This window comes from Sphaerodactylus townsendi, linkage group LG02, assembly GCF_021028975.2.
Source record: "Sphaerodactylus townsendi isolate TG3544 linkage group LG02, MPM_Stown_v2.3, whole genome shotgun sequence".
NCBI classification, from domain to species: domain Eukaryota; kingdom Metazoa; phylum Chordata; class Lepidosauria; order Squamata; family Sphaerodactylidae; genus Sphaerodactylus; species Sphaerodactylus townsendi.
Window position 1 is genome coordinate 67,116,321 of NC_059426.1, and position 18,046 is coordinate 67,134,366.

Sequence of the window (18,046 nt, forward strand, 5' to 3'; positions counted from 1 at the left end):
CAGTGCACAGGAATCATAGATATGGATCCACTGAAGCATTTCAAGGGACAAAATGATTTCTGCCCACAGAGCTTTCCTCTTTCCACTGAAGCTGGAAACTCCTTTCACTGCACGGGGGAGGTAATTTGGGCAATAGGCATGTTCCATAGGCGATGTGTCTAGAGAACCCCTTCAGTGTATCCAAGCTATAAGGAGCAGCAGTGGCGAAGTGGTTAAGAGCAGATGCATTCTAATCTGGAGGAAGCGGGTTTGATTCCCTGTTCTGCCGTTTGAGCTGTGGAGGCTTATCTGGGGAATTCAGATTAGCCTGTGCATTCCCAACACAAGCCAGCTGGGTGACCTTGGGCCAGTCACAGCTTTTCAGAGCTCTCACAGCCCCACCCACCTCACAGGGTGTTTGTTGTGAGGGCGGAGATTGTAAACCCCTTTGAGTCTCCTACAGGAAAGAAAGGGGGGAAGGAGATTGTAAACCCCTTTGAGTCTCCTACAGGAAAGAAAGGGGGGATAAAATCCAAACTACTCCTTCTCCTCCTTCTATAAACTGTTCATTTGCATAACAAATATAGCCTAATCCTAGGCTTGCTTAACTAGAAGCAAGTCCTATCATATTCACTGGGCCTTATTTATAAGGAAATATGCACTGCATTGAAATCAGAGCAACAATGTATATTCATTTTGAAACCAACATATGTTTGTTTTTCCTGGAAAAACTTAATATGCACCCCTACATTTGGCTTGAGTTTTTTGCACATTGCAGGTATTTTTATACTGCTACAGTGTTCTTTGCTTTTTTTAAAAAAAAAAAGAAAACAATGATAATCCAGATGGTACTTTGGAAACAATCAGTTAAATTCCCAGTCAGCCATAAAGTCCACTGGGAAAACAGAGGTTCATTAATCACCACAAAGATTCCTAGATTTTGACCATCATAAGGGCCCAAAACTTCCTTTAAGAAGATAGCCAAGGTTCTTAGGATGATGAATTTTGTGCCCAATATACTCTTTGCACTTCCACAATGTCAGTGCAGAATACGCACAACCTGACAGATTAGGTTGAATGAATCCACACATCACAGGGGACTGTACTATAATTGCACTGTAGGAATAATTGGCAAATAGATTGCCTTGCCCACACAGGAGAATCCAGTTACAAACAACTGCTACAAAGTAAATCAATGCTCTGGTTAGATCAGTGGTTCTCAACCTTCCTAATGCTGCGACCCTTTAATACAGTTCCTCATGTTGTGGTGACCCCCAACCCTAACATTTATCCATTTTACAGATGGAGAACACTGATGCAGAGAGTCTTAGGCAACCCCTGTGAAAGGGTCGTTCGACCCCCAAAGGGGTCGCGACCCACAGGTTGAGAACCACTGGGTTAGATGCTTTGGTTATGTGCTGAAGTCAAGTGCTGTAACACTGTTAACAATTTCCCATCTTTCAGCCTAGAGCACCTATTTCCAACTCTTTGCTAATGCAATCTGCAATCTATGGTCACTGACCTGGCTGTAGAGCTGTTGCTTCCAGAAGATGAGGCCACATCATCTGCATTTGGCAATGTAAATCCAGCCAAGTTCAGGACATCCCGGACCATCTGGCCCTTGATACTCACATCAAGGGGAGAGTTTGAATGGAGGCTGCAGAGAAATTGAGCACATTATTTAAAAATCTTGGTTGAACACCCTGTATTTGACCTGCACTTGACATTTGAAACACCTGTGAAATCAATTCACTTCTCTCCTGATTAAAGAACAGGAAAACTTCTGATCACAACACTGAATTACAAATATGGGGAGCTCGGCCATTCCCAAGCAGCTTAAGTACAGCTACACAGTACCTCCTGTCCCTCCTTCCTGAACTACTCATTTCTATTGCTTCTTGCCTCCAAGAAGAGGTGGAGGCAGAATAAGTGTGCTTAGTCTGTTCTGACTAAGCATACCTTGGCAGAACCACTCTGGGGCACAGGACATCATCAACCCTGCACTGGAATACACACAACCAATGTAACAGCCTACCTGGGTGAGATATTGACTTCCAGAATCCACGGTTTGAGATTCTCATCCAGCATGACATCAAACCCAAACAGCTCATGGCAGCAATAAGGGCGCCGCACATACAACTTCACAAGGTTGGTTATGTAGGGCTCTGACCTGGAAAGTGAAGCCGGTGCTTGATTACTATTAAGCAGCAGGACTAACTAGCAGGATTTGCTTCTCTTATGCCTCAAGTGTGAAGGAACCACAAGACAGCCATTAGCACAGAGCAGAGCTACACTGAGAGCATCCCCACAGCATTATCATGGCTGGTTTTAATTTTTAACCTTTCAATCTGCTTATGGCAGTAGGTTTCCACTGAATTGCTACAATATTTTGTACTTGTATTATCTGCCTTGTTACAAACCTGTTTGAGTGAAGCAGATGAGATGCTGAATAGAAATATTTCATATACAGAAATAAGACTGTGGTGAAAACTTTACAGAGGTTTTCCTGCATATGGTTGTCCTCCACTTCAGAATAGGACTATTCACAAGAGGTAATAATACAGATTAAGATATTCTCTGACCAACCAAGAGCCAAAGAGGAGCCTAGAAAGTATGTAAAAGTAACATTTGATTCCAAAAGCAGTGAGCAACAAGAAATGAGCCAGGATAAACACATCCCTAAAGGTCAGCTGGCCCCATCAAGAAGACAGAGAAGGTGGAAAATCTTCTTAGACTCACGCAATAATGGTTTTAACAACAATGTCTTTTATCTTCTCCCAGATGGCTTCACTGTCAACCCCTTTCTGGTTCAAATAGCTCCAGAGTGCTTTCAGTGCCCTGTGGAGAGAGAGCGAAAGATGTGTGTGCGTGTGCACACACGCATGCTAGTGTTATCCTACAGTCTAAATCAACTCTTCTTCCTTCATGTGTGAAAAATCAGAAAGACAATCTGGCCCTTTGCCTTTCTGCACAATTAAGGAAAGCCTGGTCCCTTTCTGAGGGAAAGAGAAGGACTGCTCCCTAGGCGATTTCAATTCAATCCTCGCTGCTGCAGGAGAGACAATATCTACTAACATACATCAGAATGTACATGATAGCAAAAGAATGCCTCCTCTTCCTGCACCGTTGGCACTTACCACTTGTGACCTTGGCAAGCAGTTTCGTCTGTATTGGCTTTGTATTCAACATTCTTCTTGTTGATACTGTAGTTGGTCAAGTGCATGTACTTGTTATTGAGGCTTTTCATGGAGGAGGAATATCTGGGATGGAACAAGAAAAAAACGGTCATAAAAATTTGCGAGAAGGACTCACTGAAATAAATGGCAAGAAGATGAGTGGCAACTGGCAGCCCATGAGCAACAAAAAGCCTCCCTCCGAGTATCTGGTACAATCCTGCCTACACATTAGGAGCAGCTTGGATGGAGGTCATTTGCAAAAGTCAGTTAATTAACTTCTGATCTGTAGCCAACAGAGGACTAAAATACTGCAGCATCTCAATATACATTTGGCTAACAGAACAAACTCAGAAGACAGATCACTCAACCTATGAACGAACCTCATGCAAAAATCAGACCACCAGCCTACCTAAGGCTAGAACTGCCTATCAATACTCCAGAGCAGCCAGCGGCAGTGACTCGCCAAGGTCTCTGGCAGAGCAAGCATGTTCCCAAGACCTGTCACCTGAGACCTTTTAACTGGAAAGTCCCAAAGACTGAACCGGGGGCTTTCCAATGCAATAGGCATACTTTACCACTGAGTGATCAGCCTCTCCCCTCCACATTTCGTAAACAAAGAGATGCACACATTGGTGTACCAATACTATCTGCTTTTTGTTTAAGGACACATTTTAACATCATTCAGCTGGTGTTCCTAGAGGTAGTAACATAGCTGTCAAAATGCATTCTCAATCTTGAGACCGCTGTAATCACTCCAGGTCACAAGAGCCATATTCAATCTGACCCTCTTGCTTTAGGTTATTAATATTCACCCTGTTATAGGCACACAGTCCCTAGGCAACCTACTTGCAGCTGGCAAAACGCACAAGTCCATCTTTGAACAAGTAGATACGCAGTGGGTCGTAGCATGTGACGTAAACATAAATCCTTAAGTCAAACTTACTTCCACCAATGAGGTAGGGTTTGTGTAAATATCTGAAAAAGGAGAAGAGGCCCGTGAGTTTCAATAATGAAAAAAGACATCAAACTATTTTTAGCCCTTTTCATCATTCTAGAGACTACTTTGGTCCAGCAGGGGTCTAGAGACTATAGTTAGTCCAGCTTTTTTGTCATACCATTTTGTGCTACAGGAAAAAGTCAACCAGGTTTCTGAAGATACTTTACTGCGACAGCAACTCTGCCATTTCCCTCCTCTTGAATAGATGGTAGAGGAAAAAGAAACCAGATTCCTAGAGCAATTTTAGTTCCACAAGACAACAGAATCAAAGGCCAGTTAGCTTCTCAACTCCTCCAGAAATCCAGCTGGCTGCTCTGCTCAGGTGAGATGAATTTGTGCCACAGTTTTAGGGAAACATTGCTCACCTTTGCACCAGCAGCGGCCTGCGCTTTGGCAGTTGGTTCCACTTATGGATGACCTGGATGCCAATGCCCCTGGCTGATGCTGGCTAGAGAAGAGAGACAGAGATGCATATAAACATGGATTTGCCTTTATCTTACACTTCAAAGTTAAAATGGACACCATGGGAAGAATAAAGCAATGCTAGTCAAAAAAGGCAGGTATGTGCCTTTGACAAGGAGAAGTAACTATAGCCAGAGGTTCTAAAAGCCTGTAATCATGCCATATCTATAGGCTCAAGGATCAATACTAAGTACACAGCTTTGTGGATTGTAATAAACCTTAGGGCTTTTGTTTTTTTTAATTGAGCCCTCCTGGTTGTATCAAATCACCTGAAGATGGGAAAATGAAGACTTCAGAGGCCAGGGAAACACTGGTGGGCTTCTGACCAATATGTGTCCCTTCTCCCTGTTGCAGTTTTGATTGATGAAACAGCAGCAGGGAAGTGAATGAAACTCCCCACCCCAGTGCCTCCCTGATCCAGATCACATCCCTGCCAGCTTCTACCGGCATTTAAAAAATGCTGGAAGGATCACCTCACAACTCACCCAGAATCTTGTCTACTTAACCCTAACAGGATGCAAATCCATCCTGCCTTTCTCACTATTCTTCCTCTCAAAAAGAGGAAAAGAAAAGAGCATATCACTGACTTTTTCAAATCAAAGCAATTCCCACCTGCAGGAAAAGGACAATCAGAAGGTTAGTTCAATATACTTATGTTAAAGTTAAGTGGTACTCAGAATACTCCAGTGAAAATTATACATCTCCAAAAAGGGAGCTCCCACCATTACTAGAAGGCAACAGGAGTTCTGTGTTGCTGGGTTATGTAGAAAACAACATGGCAGGGCAAAGAACGTAAGGAGGTCATCCCGACTCACTGGCTTCACAATCCACTTCTGGTGGCTTCCACAATCTTCCCAAGCCTTCCTGAGCAACTTGATATCTTGAGGGAGAATAAATGACTGGGGTAGGAAGTTGAACTCCTTCTTTCCAAAGCGCACCTGCATTTTGGACACATTTCTCCACAGCCGGTCCTTCCGCCCAATTTGAAATGAGCCAGGAAAGTGGTTCAGCTGCAGATGGGGAAGGAGAGTTCAAGAACAGAACAATGTCTCCTTTCTGCTTTCAGAAAAACTTCCTCCAAATTCAAGGACACTTATGAGAACATATATCACCCATGCTAATCCCAAAACCCTTGGCTGATACTCTCTACAGATAGTTTATATACAGTAAGCGTGCAAGCATCAAAGGAGCCCTTCGGGGATCGGGCGGTATAAAAGCCGAATTAATAAATAAATAATAAATAAATAAAGTACTTGCCATACTGTGTCTTATACATTTAGGATACCTTAAGAAACACAGCCACTAACAGCAGACTGTGAAGGGATGGGGGCAGGAAACATGATGGTATTTGTATTTCTCTTGACAGAATTGTAAGAATGTCTTTCTTTGGACAAATTTTATGTACATTGAAAGTAAGATGGAAACTTCTGAATTGGTCTCAATATATACATGTATGTATAGTTTTGTTAATTTGCATATTTTCATGTAAATACCACATGCCCATGAGCCCTTGAAGATTTATCAAGTCAGTCACTACCAGATACAGGCAGCTCACTGTAGGTTTTGTATGAGCTTAGAAAAGCTTTCATTGACGTGAATTGTTGAATGATTGTATGCTTTGACATATATTTGTGGAGACTGGGGCATCAGTAGTCTCACTGCCCCATTTGAGACTCTGTTCACACTAGCGATTGAGTAAAGTATTAAGCTATTCAGTCCTATTGACTGCTAACCAATGCATATGAAGGGATGGGGGCAGGGAACACTAAAGCAGAGAACAGGAAAGCTATCAGTGGAAAAACAGGGAGGGGGGACAGGAGAGTAAGCAGAAGCTGGGTGTATCTCGCCCTCTGGCCCCCATCTTGCATGATGTACTTCAGTTTGCTCTTGTCCAATTATGACTACAGCTCCTACCTTCTGGTGTTCCCTGATAATTCTGAACCCAGGAGATTTCATGTGATGGCCCCAGCAGCCCAGCCAGTCATTGTTTCCTGTGGGCAACAGGGCAGTTCAGAAATCATATTCAGTATTACTGGACAATGTGATGGATACATTTTGGGGGGTTTTTTTTACACAAAACTGGGAAAGTCTCAGTCACCTAAAACTTTTCATCTGGCAAATATGAATGTACAATATGTTGCCATCCGTAACCATGCTTTTCCTTCCACTGAAACCTGAAGAAGCCTCATACAAATAAATTCCAACAAAAAAACATGAAGAACATGTGTGCAGTTATAAACCACTTTTCCTCTCTTCGGTGGTAGCCCATCTATTCTTTTCCTACATCAATGTCATAAGCTATATGCTGAAGGCAAGCTCTGTTTGTTCAGGATGGAGGCTATTATTTGTCATGTCTAACTCTCCTCCTACTTGAAATGGTGGTGAATGAAAGGTTAGTGTAATTATTAAAGAAATTACAGGAAAGAAAAGTCACAGTTCTGTGCTATGACATGTAGTCCACAACCGATCACAACATGTATGGCAAAGTCTGCAAACGCAATTCAATTTTTTTTGCATGCAAGAAAACAGCAGCTTGTGGCAAAAACTATCCGTTAAGCTGCCTAAGGGGACATACCAGGGCAGTGGAACCAGAAAGCTTGCTCAAATCTGAAAGGGAAGTGGTGAAAAAGCCACAGTCTTAACTGCAGGTACCTCGTTTGCAGCATCATGCAAGAAAGTCACACCAAGGTAATCAGTTCTAGAAGTCTGTCTCGTACTGTGACCCAGGTCTTAAAAGTGAGACAATAAATTTCCCCAGCATCTAGCACTATGCCAAAGCAAAGCTGTGGGCTTTGGTAAGCATGAATATATTTAAGGCAAAGAGACATGCAACCAAAGATCATTTCCACCCTGAAGACAACTCACTCCTGCTGACTTTGAAGTGGGACCTGCCAACTGCTTGCTTCACAATGTTTGGAGTCACAGTGCTCATCTTCCATCGCAGCATCTTCCTCTGTTCCCAAGGAAGCTTCTCCACTAGGAAGAAAGCAAACCTTAAAGGTAGAGGAAAACCCAAACCTAAGGAGCAGCCATTTCTTTAAAAATCAGTTAAATGAAGTTGTAATGAGCAGGAAAGCTTAAAGGTGTAGATTTCTGCTCAGTAGCTCTCTACGGGATCAGATCATCAAGAGAAAAAAGAACCCGGGGCAGAAATTTCACCACTTGCCAATAGCACAGTATTCCTCCAATTGACAGGCAAGTCCGCTTTGTGGATATGAAATACCTGGACAGAGGACACGAAGTTCCTGGGAGGAACCAGATTCTGAAGCACACAAACCCTTCTCCTCCTCACCAGCCAAGATGTGGGTGAGTTAAAATCCCTTGAGCAGAACATTTTCATTGATGCACATTAGATTTGTAAAAGTGGCTACTGCCTGTTCTGATAGGGTATTCTTTGTATGGTTTTTATGGGGAGTTTACATTTTCCTTCCTAATATCCTTTTCCTTCCTACTACATTTTCCTTCCTAATATCAGTGCTGGATTAGTTCCCTGGTTCACAGATCTTTGCATACAGGAGCAGGCTTCACACACACAACTGCATGCAAGGATCTCTATGCATTATGCAGTAGAGCAAATGGATGATGCTGGAGTTAAGGAAACAGTGCAGAATGTATAAAACATTTAAAAGGAGGCCCACACTCAAGAAGTGTGAGAAATACTGCCATAGCAAAAAGCATCCAGGTTATCTACATGCACATTCCAAGGGGAAATGGGTAGCTTTGAGATTTCCAGACCAAGGGCTCCCATGGTTTACACAATAATCACTCCCTGTTCCTCACTATGAATACACCAATGCAGAGTATTAGATAAGGCTGTGGAGGGACTACTCTTTAAATTTGCAGATGATACCAAATTGGAAGGAGCAACAAACACTCCAGAAGATAGAGAAAGAATTCAACAAGATCTGAACACACCGGAAAGCACTGAACAAGATGCAATTCAACAAGGATAAGTGCCATGTTCTACATCTGGGTAACTGTCCTGCGCCCAGGGCGGGGTCCCCGTCGGGAGCCCTGTTGCCAACCCACCTTCCCCTGCCCAGATGCTGGAACTTCCGTCCTCACTCCCGTTCTCCAGGGAGTGGACTAAGTGGGACAGCCACTTCAGCCACAGGTTGCTCCGGCTGCCCACAGCTGACCCAGTGTCCACAGAAAGCTAGGAAGGGAGAGTAGGGAAGCCTCCCTACTAGCCTCTGGGCTGCTGACTTCTCCTTCCCCCTCAGTTCCTTCCCCCTCTGACAGTCCACCGTCTCCCCTCCTCTCCAAGACCTTCACCCCTTCCCTCTTCTCCTCTCCTCCACTTAGACTCCCCCACTGTCATCCTCCTCCCTGTCTCTCTATGTCCTTTCCTCCTTCCTCCTCCACACACACGCTCTCTCTCCTTCCCTCCTTCTTGTCCTCTCTCCCCGCCTTCCCATGCTTCCCCTCTTTTATCCTCTCCCTGGCCTTCTGTGGGGTTGAAAACCCTGCCCTCATGCCCCCCAAGGGCTACCCTTCCTTCCGCCTCCCTGCATCTTCGCCAGCCCAACAGGGCTCAGCTGGTTCTGTTCTGATCTGGCTTCCACCCCTCTCTCCTGTTGCTGCATAACGGGACCTTTCGGCGCCTCGTTCCTCCGTTGAAGGAACGACGCGTCTCCCTACGCAGCCGGGGCTTCGCCCGTTACCCCGGCCAAGGAGACAGCAGGGCGCCGCTCCGGTCTCCCGTCAACGGGACTCTGCCTGATCCGCGGAGCGCTCCCGTCCCTTGTCAACGCAGCAACGGGTCTTCTTCCTGTTGCAGCGTTCCGCATCGCAGGGGCAACGCCCGCCGGCCGCGGGCTGGGGAGCAAGTCCGGGGAGGGGGTGGGGGCTACCCCTGCTCCTGGACAGTAACGAAAATGAGGAACATGCATATTGGATGGCGGATACACTACTGAATAGCAGAGTGTGTGAACAAGATCTTGGAGTATGGGTAGACAATAACTTAAATATGAGCAGCAAGTGTTATGCAACAGCAAAAAAGGGCTAATGCAAAAAAAGGCTTAGGGTGTAACAACAGAAGCATAACGTCCAAATTGCAAGATGTCATAGTCCTGCTGGACAGTGCATTGGTTAGGCCTCACCTGTTGTGTGTGGTTCTGGAGATCTCATTTCAAACAGGATGTGGACAGAATAGAGGAGGTGCAGAGGAAAGCTATGAGGATGATCAGGGGCCTGGCAACCAAGCCCTATGAGGAAAGAGTCTGAGGGCTTTGGGACTGTTTAGTCTGGAGAAGGGGAGATTTAGAGGGACACATGACTGCTCTCTTTTAGTATTTGAAGGACTGCCACTTAGAGCAGGGAGCTGTTCCTGTTGGCAGCAGAGGAGAGGATTCGCCATAATGGGTTGAGATTATGGGCAGAAAGGTTCCAACTGGATATTAGGAAAAAGGTGTTATAGTAATAGTTATGTAATCAGCTGCCCAGGGTGGTGGTGAGCTTCCCATCATTGACAGTCTTTAAGCAGCAGCTGGACAAAGACTTGTCTGGGAATCTCTAGGTTGTCCTGCATTCAGCAGGGGGATGAACTAGATGGCCTGTACAGCTCTTTCCAACGCTATGTTTCTATGAGTAAACAAACAACACAAACACAGGAAGTTGCCTTATCCTGACTCAGAACATTAGTCATTCGAGATCAATACTGTCTGCTCTGATAGACACTGGCTCTCCCAAGATTTTTGGCAGGGGTCCTTCACATAACCTACTACCAGATCCTTTTGAACTTTAAACCTTGAGATACCAAGGACTGAACCTGGAACTTTCTGCGTGTAAAGCAGACATCACAATCCCACTGCTAGCTAAATAGGCCCATCTCTGTAGCCAGGGAATGCTTGATCTGGATGCCTTCTCTTGCTGGGATTGGGTCAGGAAGCACGGAAGAAGAGACAGACATGATTCTATCTGCTGCTGAAGGCCAGCGACTGAAGGCCAATGGAATATTACCATCCCCCCAGCATCTTCTGAGTATTTACCCATTTGACTTAACTCACAGATGAAGTGTGAATGTCTAATTCAAGCTTTACCAGAAGATTTTGGTGCTATACTAGAGAATTAGTCAGAAGTCCCCACTTTTCTTTACACCATATTCCAAATTGCCACATACATCCCTCTATTTTATCCCAACCCTACAGAGCTTCCTGCCCTAAACTATGACTCCTCCCCACCCACCCTTTGCTACACTCGTTTCTTCTGGCTTTTGTTAGCTTCCTGAAATAAATTCAAATCCGCCTTACCTCTCTCATCTCGGGTACCAAAGTATATGGTAGGAGGCACATTAGGAAATAGGCTGCATACAAGAGCTGGCTTGAGAATTCGTTCTTGGCCCTCAAGTGGTGGCACCAATCCCTCAATGCAATTCCTAGGGGGAAAGGACAAGTTTTCTAGCTATATGACCACAAGAGGAAGAAAGCAGCAGTAACAGAGCAGAGTTGGATCACCCAACACAGCAGCACCTTCTTTAGAATAGCTGTTACCTCCTATATGCAGTTTAATTCTTGGTAGATTAGGGTCCTGGGGCCCATAATTAATCACAAGCACTGGCCCAGAATACAACAAGCATCCCACTGGCTGTCTTTAAATCCAACTTCTTAAAATGTGTGTATTTCTTTGCTAGGATCACAGTTAGTGAAACTGTACACTGAGATTGATTGTCTCAGTGGATTAAAACATGGCCAAAATCACAAGCAAGTGAACACATACTACGGATTTATTTCCAGTGTAGTGATCAGTGATAAGAAAACACTTTCACCATTCCTGAAACTCACCTGGATATAATAGCCACAGAACCATTGGGAGATAATCCAGTTGAGGATGAACCATCTGATTCACCTGTTGAGACAAAGACCATTTAAGACTGAAAATCCTGGACACCATGAACAAATTCAGCTTCCTTTTGTTTTTATGAAGACAGTTTAGATAATTTAAATGCCATTTATATATTTTTCTCATCAAATATGTGTTGCTTATCTATGAGCAGTGTCTGTACATCTGGGGAAACATTTAAAATGACTCAACGACAATAGATACGATTGGACTGTTTAAATATACTTCCCACCATATAAGAACTGCTCAGAGCTCAGTGTAACTGGGAGAACATCTAAAGGGCACCACAGTTTCTTATTACTTCAGTTCAAACTCTTCCCAAAGGGAGATGAGGGAGGAGTGTCTGTTCTCTGCATGCACTTCAGCGTAAGCTTGGAAACCATGTGTATGCTGTAAGATTAAGACAGACCTTGACATAAGGTTGGGAGAACATAAAATACTTATCTATACAAACACTTGTCTCATAATTTTCCACCTCAAAAGCCTGCATTCAGAAGGTAACCATCTAGATTCAAGGTACAGGAAAACAGATTCCACCTAAGCATTAGGAAGAACTTCCTGACAGTAAGGGCTGTTCAACAGTGGAATACACTGCCTTGGAGGGTGGAGATCTCCTTTGGATGTTTTTAAACAATGGTGGAGGGCCATCTGTCAGGAGTGCTTTAATTGTGTTTTCCTGCATGGCAGGGGATTGGACTTGATGGCCCTTGTGGTTTCTTCCAGCTCTATGATTCTGATTCTATTTCAGCACATTATCCTAAGAATGAGGAACAGTGCAATATTAAATGATGATAAATCCAGCCAATTAGAATGTTAAACTAATAAAACAGAACAATTAAAATATCAAGCTCAGAGATACTATGCATTATTATAAAACTATACGATGTTTGTTGAACTGCAGTCTTCTTCCAACCTTTATTCAAGGAGACAACTGGTCATAGAGAAAAACCATAATAAGCAGATACTAGTCCCTCTAAATACCCATTGTGTTATGCTATTATTATTTCTAGCAATATTGAGGAGATAATAAGTTGTTTATCATTGCCTCTATCACTAATGCAATGACCTTGAAAAAAGGTCCACCACCAAATACTGAAGAATAGTTTGGGGCCCAATGACAATGGTTGCTTATATTAATTCATTTTGTACTATTTCAAGACAATAAATTGAATCCAACCATCTTTTCTGCCAGTGAAAAAGGGAGTGGTGATCTTAGACCAGTAAGAAAGTGGTACTGAGGATCATGGGACTGGCATGGACCAAATCCATCTAGGATTGGGGCTGTGACAAGGAGGAGAATCTGGTGATGTTGAGCAGAAAACCTAGTTGGATCCAGACTAGTAGATTTAAGAGTGTCTTGCTTCTAAATAAATAATATTGACTGGATACTGGAGTAGAGTTCACCAGCAAAATTCAAGAGATTTATTTATTTGTTTTGTTTTATAGGCTGCCCTTCTCTATACTGGCTCAAGCGGTATACAACATTGCTGATAACAATAAAAAACAATAAAATCCACTACATCTCAATGCCATAATCTCCATTAAGGGATGATAGTTAAATTAAAACTATACCCCTTAATGCCACCGTTCACACTGCTACTGGGCAACACAGGAAGGCAAGTTAAGAGGCAGAAAGTAAAGTAAAACAAGTAAAGGCAAGTAAAAAGGCAGAAGAAGGGGAAGGGAGAAGCAGGGGGAAGAGGGGAGGTCAGAAGATGGAATGCCATTGCTGTCCTCAACCATGAATCTGGAAGAACTGCTCCATCATACAGGTCCTGAAAAACTGTGCCAGTCTCACAGGGTCCAGGTTTTGCTTGACAGAGTATTCTTCCAGACTGGAGCCAGAGCCAAAAAGACTCTGGCCCTGGTCGAGGACAGCTGGACAGCCATCGGGCCAGGGATCATCAGCAAGTTGTTAGCTGAGCATAATGTTCTTTGGGGAACGTATTGGGAGAGCACTTCTCCATGGCTTTTCTTTATTGTTCAAAGCAATTTAATAGCTGATCTCACTTAAATATCAGTTAACATAACTAGATATTACCAAAAAATGGTGCACAATTTTAAAGAACCTAAAAGGTAAAAATTATCCTATTCAAGCCAACAGTAATTATGACTGTAATAACATTTTTATTATAGTGCTTTTTTTATGCTACATAATGAGCTGCTATATGACAAGTGGATGCCAACATTAGTACTATAAAAGGAATCATTGGAGTTCATTTTTACTGGTCTAGATTTTTATTTTGAGGGAAATGCAGGAAATACAAATATGCTGATTGTTGAAGGTACTGCATGACAGCACCTTTTTAGGTGTACTTTTGTATTTTACAAAAAAGGGTGGGGATTCACTTCTACTAGCCTTCATCATCCTCTTCTCCTTCTTCGTCCTGACTGCAGACATCTTCCAAGCCATCAGGGAGCTCTTCCTCGATATCCTCTACATCTGCTTGGTCCAGGAGGGGCAAGTTAAGTGTAGAGCTTCAAAATCAAGGTTTAGAATTACAAAACAGAATCCTCTAGGCACCTTATATATATCCCTGAAACCTTGCTCAGTGATGAAGGAAAAAAGGGATCTGTGTTCACTACACTGGGACTGTTATTTTAACAGCACAGGAGCAAACCCAGCTGAGTCATCCCATCAAACAACTTCTATGCCTGCTTTGCACTATCATTATCAAACTAGTGAGAAATACAGCACCATTTATTGACTTCATTTATACTGCCACCTTTCCCCACAGCTTACATTGTTATTCTCTCCTCCATTTTATCCTTGCAACCCTATGATGTAGGTTAGGCTGAGAATGTAGGACTGCCCCCAGGTCACTCAGGAAGCTACCATGGATGGTAACTGAAACCCAGGTCTCCAGATTTGATTTCAACACTCCATCCACCACACCAAGCATGTTCCATTCCAATCCATTCCTTTATCTTAGGGTGGCTTGCTTCACACATATAGTTTTCTAACACGTATATCACCTCTACACACACAAAAATGTATATGCTCTCATGAATGAAGAACCATGCATTCCGCACATGCTTTAAAAAAATTAAATCAATATGTTTATAGGGTGGTGGCAGTCACCCATTTAGAAAAAGAGTACCATGGTCATAAAACTGAAAAAAAGTGATGAAAGAACACGGGAAAAGAGCAGAAATGAAAAGTGCCACTTAGATAATCCTGTTGGTCTCGACTCGTGGCACACCTGTCAAACAGACAGGTCTCCAGCGGTAAAGCAAAATGGCTATGCTGAGCATCAGATGTTTGGAAAAAGCACAAAAGTAATGCTACACTAACCCCTTCCCCCAAAAATTTATTGTGCTCTATTGTTGGTTCTGTACCACATTATACTCGGCCCAGGACATAACGGATTCCAATTCCAGAAGACAAAACACAGCACGGCCCCCACACCCTAGCCACAGTACTTACTCAGTATCTTTCACAGCGGTAGGCTGCCCCCATTTTGCATCTGTGCCAAACTGTAGAGAAGAAATTGTTGTCTCTTCATCAGCTGTCTGTGGGGACAGCTCGGTTTTTACCACCTGCTCTGCACTACTGACAGGTGGAATGTTGACAACCAGGCTTGAGGTGGTATGGTTGGAAGGCTCCGGATCTGAGGCTAGAAGGCGAACATTGATGCGTTTAGTACAGATTTCAGCACCTTCTGTTCTAATAAGGCTCTGTCGGCGGCCACTGTGTTCCAGATTTGGGGAAACAGCAGCTGATACTTCTTTTGGGGTGATCTGTGCTACAATGTGTGGTTTCCACCGACTAAACAAAGTGGAGTGGAAGTTTGCATTCATAAGGCAGGAGCTGTCAATGCGGTGACCAAACTCGTTGTAGGTATTAACCTTTCGGATGCCACTTGCAGTCAGCTTCCTCATGGCTTCCGTCAGCCGAACATTTTGTTCCTTCAGGTTCTGAGATCTATTCTCCCCATCTTCAACTCGCCAAGATGACTGATCAACTTTGATGACTGTGCTGTTGTGAATAGGGACGCAAGATTTGGCACCAGTGTGCTCTAGAGTTAGGCCACTGCTCTTCCCAAGTTTCCTATCTAGATTCCCAGACCAATCTCCGTTTCCCCCAGAATGAGTCCAAGAGAACCCTGGTTGCCTTGACAGGCCTTTCAGCTTCTTATTTTCTGGTGGGAGCGGTTGGTGGTGGTGGTTCTGCTGCAAAGGCACTTTAGCGCTTGTTGGCCTCAGGAAAGAGTTATTGTTTAGCACTGGTCTATAGGAACTGGAGTTTTGCTTCCCTGAGCTGAGGGGAAACCCCTTTGACACTGGACTGGAATGCCCGCCAGGGGTGCTTGGCACCAGAAACGGATCCATGGTTGAGGATGACATAGCGTTATTGGGAACAGAGCAAAAGGCAGCAGGTGGGAGATGATGAGATTGCTTCTCCAGAGTACTAGACTTCAAGCAGATGGACTCAAGCGTCCTATAGGGCTTGTGTCTGAAGTAAGAACGTCGGTAGAGCAGGGCACTTCCAAGAAAGTCTGGAAAAGGATGAAGATGAGATGGAGGCAGGTTCAGTAGCACTGCCTCACGACATAACAAGTCTTGATACAGGAAGCAGGAATGCTGCGAAGAGGTTCCTGAGTAGACCGGGTGTTGGTTCTGGAGAGGGGTCACATGATTCTGTGCCAACCGCCAGATGGGCTTTAGGTGCTGCTTTGAAAGGTACCACGCCTTGTTTTTCTGGAGATTTGCTGTTAGTGGTGGTACTGTCAGTCCTGATGGGATGCCCACCTGGAACGGGTTTCCCGTCTTGAGGCTTAAGCTATAGGCTTCTGGCCCTGCTGAGGCCATGTAAAGCCATCACATACCTCAATGAGTACAGCAGTGAACAAAAGTCAAGGCAGCATCTTTACCACGTCTGGCCTGAAAAAGGAAACACATAAATTAACCTTGAGCCTGGTGACTGATTCTATCCCAAAAGATTCCCCCACTCCACCCCGGTTGTTTTTCTTCCACACTTTGTTCTTTATACAACTTTGAAAGTGAGTTAATAGAACAGACACCATGATGGCTATAACAGAGGGCAGAACCATTTGTGACTGCAGCCTTCAGATAAATGCATATCTCAATTCAAACTATTTGTGGCTTGGGTCCAAAGGTGCTAGTCTGTCAGCAGAGTAGAAGCTCCCCTGATGGAACAGAATTTTCCACTTGCAGACAGATATTTTTGCCCAGACTTCCTGCTACTGCAGACTTTCAATTTGTCCATCACAAGGCTTCTGGGGTGGGGGAGTGGGGGGAGTATTCTGGGGAAACAAAACTCCTGGGGCCCAAGTCAACTGGAGGGTCCCTGAAGCCAGCATCATGCTGAATCCAGCCAAATGCCTTTCCAATGAGTCTCCTCGTAAGAACATAAGAACGAACCTGCTGGATCAGACCAGAGTCCATCTAGTCCAGACTCTGTTACTCGCAGTGGCCCACCAGGTGCCTTTGGGAGCTCACATGCAGGATGTGAAAGCAATGGCCTGCTGCTGCTCTCGAGCACCTGGTCTGCTAAGGCATTTCCAATCTCAGATCAAGGAGGATCAAGATGGTAGCCATAGATCGACTTCTCCTCCATAAATCTGTCCAGGCCCCTTTTAAAGCTATCCAGGTTAGTAGCCATCACCACCTCCTGTGGCAGCACATTCCTGATGCAGTTCCAGGAGTCCAGGGAAGCCTGAGCACAGTAAAAGACACTCTGACTGTTGGCTAGACTCCCCTTACTGCAAGCCTGAAGCAATCATGCTATGCCTATCAACCAACGCAGAACTGGAGCAAAACAAGTGAGCAGGGCAGATGGCTGCTATACTAGTTGCCAGCCTGCAGTCTGCTAATATGGTTGCCATTTCCAATAGTCTTGCACCCAGGTAAGTCAGGTCTTGCAAAGGGGTAGTTTTTCCATGTTGTTTACCCATTTATTTTCAGGTCTTGGTCTCAACTCCTCCTCATTCTACTTGGCAATAGTAGTACAGTAGCAAACTTTAGTTAGTTATATGAACATAAGGGGGTTGTCAATATTTCCCCATGGTCTAACAGAGTAGTAGAAGGATGCTTCCCCCCCACCCCCACAACCCTTTACATGCATAGTAATGGAACATTAATCTGTTTTACAGATTATAAATGTAGAACAGAAGTTAAAACTTGTCATTCAGGCACTGGATTTTTATCACTGACATTGATGAAAGTTCTAACAGCCATTTGTAAAGGCTTCTTTGCTATATGACAAATGACATTATCTTTTTTAATGTCATTAAAATTAATTGTATAACAAATGTCATACCCGGTCTTTCTCAAAGCGGCACTGTTCTCTTGTCTTCCATTTTATCCTCCCAACCACCCTGTGAGATTAATCTGGTTGACAGTGTGTCACCCAGCAACTTTCCCTGGTAGATTGCAGATCTGAGTATTAGAGACACATGACAGGGTACTGAAAATCTCTCTTATCACACATTGCCTATCATGAAGATAACCTGACTCCCTTTCATCTTTGGTATTGCAACATCCACCATCATTCTGGCTGTTCTCAAATGTTTGACAACATTTTCTGATGACTTATGCCTGCCCTAAACATCAACTTCTAAAAGCATGC

At 44.0% G+C, this 18,046-nt stretch overlaps 1 protein-coding gene across 4 annotated transcripts in view; it reads right to left on the minus strand.

The window, feature by feature from the left end:
* The window catches only part of TTLL4 (tubulin tyrosine ligase like 4), a 36,009-nt gene that overhangs the window by 10,555 nt on the left and 7,408 nt on the right, over window positions 1-18,046 (minus strand). For 3 of the 4 annotated variants that reach the window (XM_048483776.1, XM_048483775.1, XM_048483777.1), the window contains 13 exons: window positions 14,882-16,338; window positions 13,814-13,932; window positions 11,397-11,460; window positions 10,866-10,990; window positions 7,480-7,590; window positions 6,529-6,605; window positions 5,430-5,624; window positions 4,518-4,600; window positions 4,002-4,130; window positions 3,117-3,239; window positions 2,719-2,817; window positions 2,015-2,149; window positions 1,502-1,636 (listed from right to left, as the gene is read on the minus strand). In XM_048483776.1, the coding sequence (XP_048339733.1) occupies window positions 1,502-1,636; window positions 2,015-2,149; window positions 2,719-2,817; window positions 3,117-3,239; window positions 4,002-4,130; window positions 4,518-4,600; window positions 5,430-5,624; window positions 6,529-6,605; window positions 7,480-7,590; window positions 10,866-10,990; window positions 11,397-11,460; window positions 13,814-13,932; window positions 14,882-16,266 (2,780 nt within the window). In that variant the 5' untranslated portion in view covers window positions 16,267-16,338. The remainder of the gene's footprint in view (window positions 1-1,501; window positions 1,637-2,014; window positions 2,150-2,718; window positions 2,818-3,116; window positions 3,240-4,001; window positions 4,131-4,517; window positions 4,601-5,429; window positions 5,625-6,528; window positions 6,606-7,479; window positions 7,591-10,865; window positions 10,991-11,396; window positions 11,461-13,813; window positions 13,933-14,881; window positions 16,339-18,046) is intronic. The other variant, XM_048483778.1, reaches the window with a different exon arrangement.